Raw genomic sequence first — 2008 nt, forward strand, 5'->3', positions numbered from 1 at the left:
AAAATGACAAAGTGTAAAGGTAGTTAAGCTATGCAACATGTGAGGGTACATCTAGACTAAAGGACAAAAAGTCTCACAGAAAACTAGTACTCCAGCTCCAAGTACTTAAATAGATAAGGTGATGAGCTCTACAAGCATCAGCCAAAAAACATTTATGTAGAAAAGGAACCTGGCTCAGAACTGTTCTGCTGAATCATATTCGCATAGCACAGCAAAAGCAGAAGTAACACACTTCCAGTAAGTCAGCAACTACTTTTTTCCCAAAACATTAGATGAGAAGATAGTTTAAAGGCAACGGAGGCATCTGCCAAGCAAGGCTGCTGAATCACCCCTGATGGGTAACTTCAAGGACTGGACTTAGAGCCCATTTCAAAGGAGGACTCAGAGGACTTCATTTATTCTTTCTGTAATACAGAAGGACCCACAGGACACTCCAGCCTGATAAATGGCTTCCGGCAAGGACAAAAAGGCATATTTAAGGAACAATTATCCTATCCAATATAAATAAGATTGTTCCTTCATTTAAACATATTAATATTAGACTTGGTAAATACAACCATTAAAAGCTTTCTTTCTGTTTTTTTCAAGTTGAAGCATACTGTGGAGAAATTACTTAAAAAAATATAATCACAGCAATTAAAATCTGTATCCTATTGAGAACCAGATAAGCAGACAGACTTAGAAGCTTACAAGAAAAGCAGAAATTACTCTTCCTCTTGAGGTTGGTGTAGCTCAAAACAGAGCTTGGAGGGATCAAAGGAATGAGAAGTAACAGAATGCCATTTTATATGGATTCATGAAGGACAGCTTATTTCTACCTTGGTTAACATACTTTGCTGAAATGTCTCAAATCAGGAGGGAACCGAACTGAGTAACACAGAAAAATTGCTACAGCAGATGTTCTAGAAAGAGAAACATTAACCCAAGATGACAGGTTTGGGAATCTACCAACCATCAGCTTGAGCCTCCAGGATGTATCAGAACATGAAGACATCACTATGGTCCTGTAATCATTCTACCTACCTCTGATCAAGCTTACTAGAGATTATCTCCTAGAAAAATATAAAAGCAACTATAAACTTGACTTCTCTCAAAAGCCCATTCAAAATTCACTTCTGCCCCTCTAAGGTTTATAATGAAACACAGGGTAATACATAAGACTGCCAGGATCAGTACACTCAGGTAAACAAAGAATAGCAGACATCACAGGACTCAACTTCAATTGTCCATTTCTTTCCTTCTTTCTCTTTTTTACAATCTCAGCATTTCTGGTTTAAGTTCTTAAAAATTTCATCACAGATACTAGCAAGATGTCTGGACAACAGCTAGCACAAGTAAATCATGACACTAACTTTCTGCAAAGCCCTCAAATATGTAGCTTTTATAGCCATTATTTCAATCCCATTGTTTTAACTTCAATAAACACACATGCAAGTAACCACATTAAATTTAATGGGACACTTAAAGCACTGCTTTTAATGTCTTTGCTGTGTAAGAGCAGATTTCTACCTTCCAGGAAATACTCTACCCCCTTAGTGCTAAGGAAAACCATCTTCCCCATCTTCAAAATCTCTTGGTGTCCCAGAAATAGTTTCTTTAAACCAGCCATTTTCTGCCAGGCTCACTGACCTGCTGTGATCCATCGCCATTCACGATGTGGGGCATCATGGCTACCTCCCCATTCAGCAACGGCGGCAGCTCCAGCGGAATTTGGTCGGTCATCATCATTGTGACGTACATTCATGGAGAATTTTCCTCAACGGGCTTCCTGCAAGAGAAGCATCAGTTAAAGACTCTGGAAAACCCACTGGTATTTTAGAAAGTCACCAGCACCTGCATGGATTCTGCCTTTAAGACAGCAACCTAAGCAGGATACCTGCTCCTGTAACAAGACTCACACAGCAACTTGAGGCATTAAACAGAGGTTTTAACTGTTAGATCAAGAGCATGGAAAGTCAAGTTTCCATGCAAGACTTCCAAAAACCAACTAGCCAGATTTCCACTCTTT

The 2008-nt window shown here is 39.2% G+C and overlaps 1 protein-coding gene across 1 annotated transcript in view; it reads right to left on the reverse strand.

Annotated features, from left to right (window-relative positions):
• Positions 1-1740, reverse strand: part of FNDC3B (fibronectin type III domain containing 3B) — a 160040-nt gene extending 158300 nt beyond the window's left edge. Inside the window, exon 1 of the mRNA XM_010079500.1 lies at positions 1630-1740. Coding sequence (XP_010077802.1) covers positions 1630-1740 — 111 coding nt within the window. The remainder of the gene's footprint in view (positions 1-1629) is intronic.
• Between the last annotated feature and the right edge of the window lie 268 nt (positions 1741-2008).

This window comes from Pterocles gutturalis, unplaced genomic scaffold, assembly GCF_000699245.1.
Source record: "Pterocles gutturalis isolate BGI_N339 unplaced genomic scaffold, ASM69924v1 scaffold8064, whole genome shotgun sequence".
NCBI lineage: Eukaryota > Metazoa > Chordata > Aves > Pterocliformes > Pteroclidae > Pterocles > Pterocles gutturalis.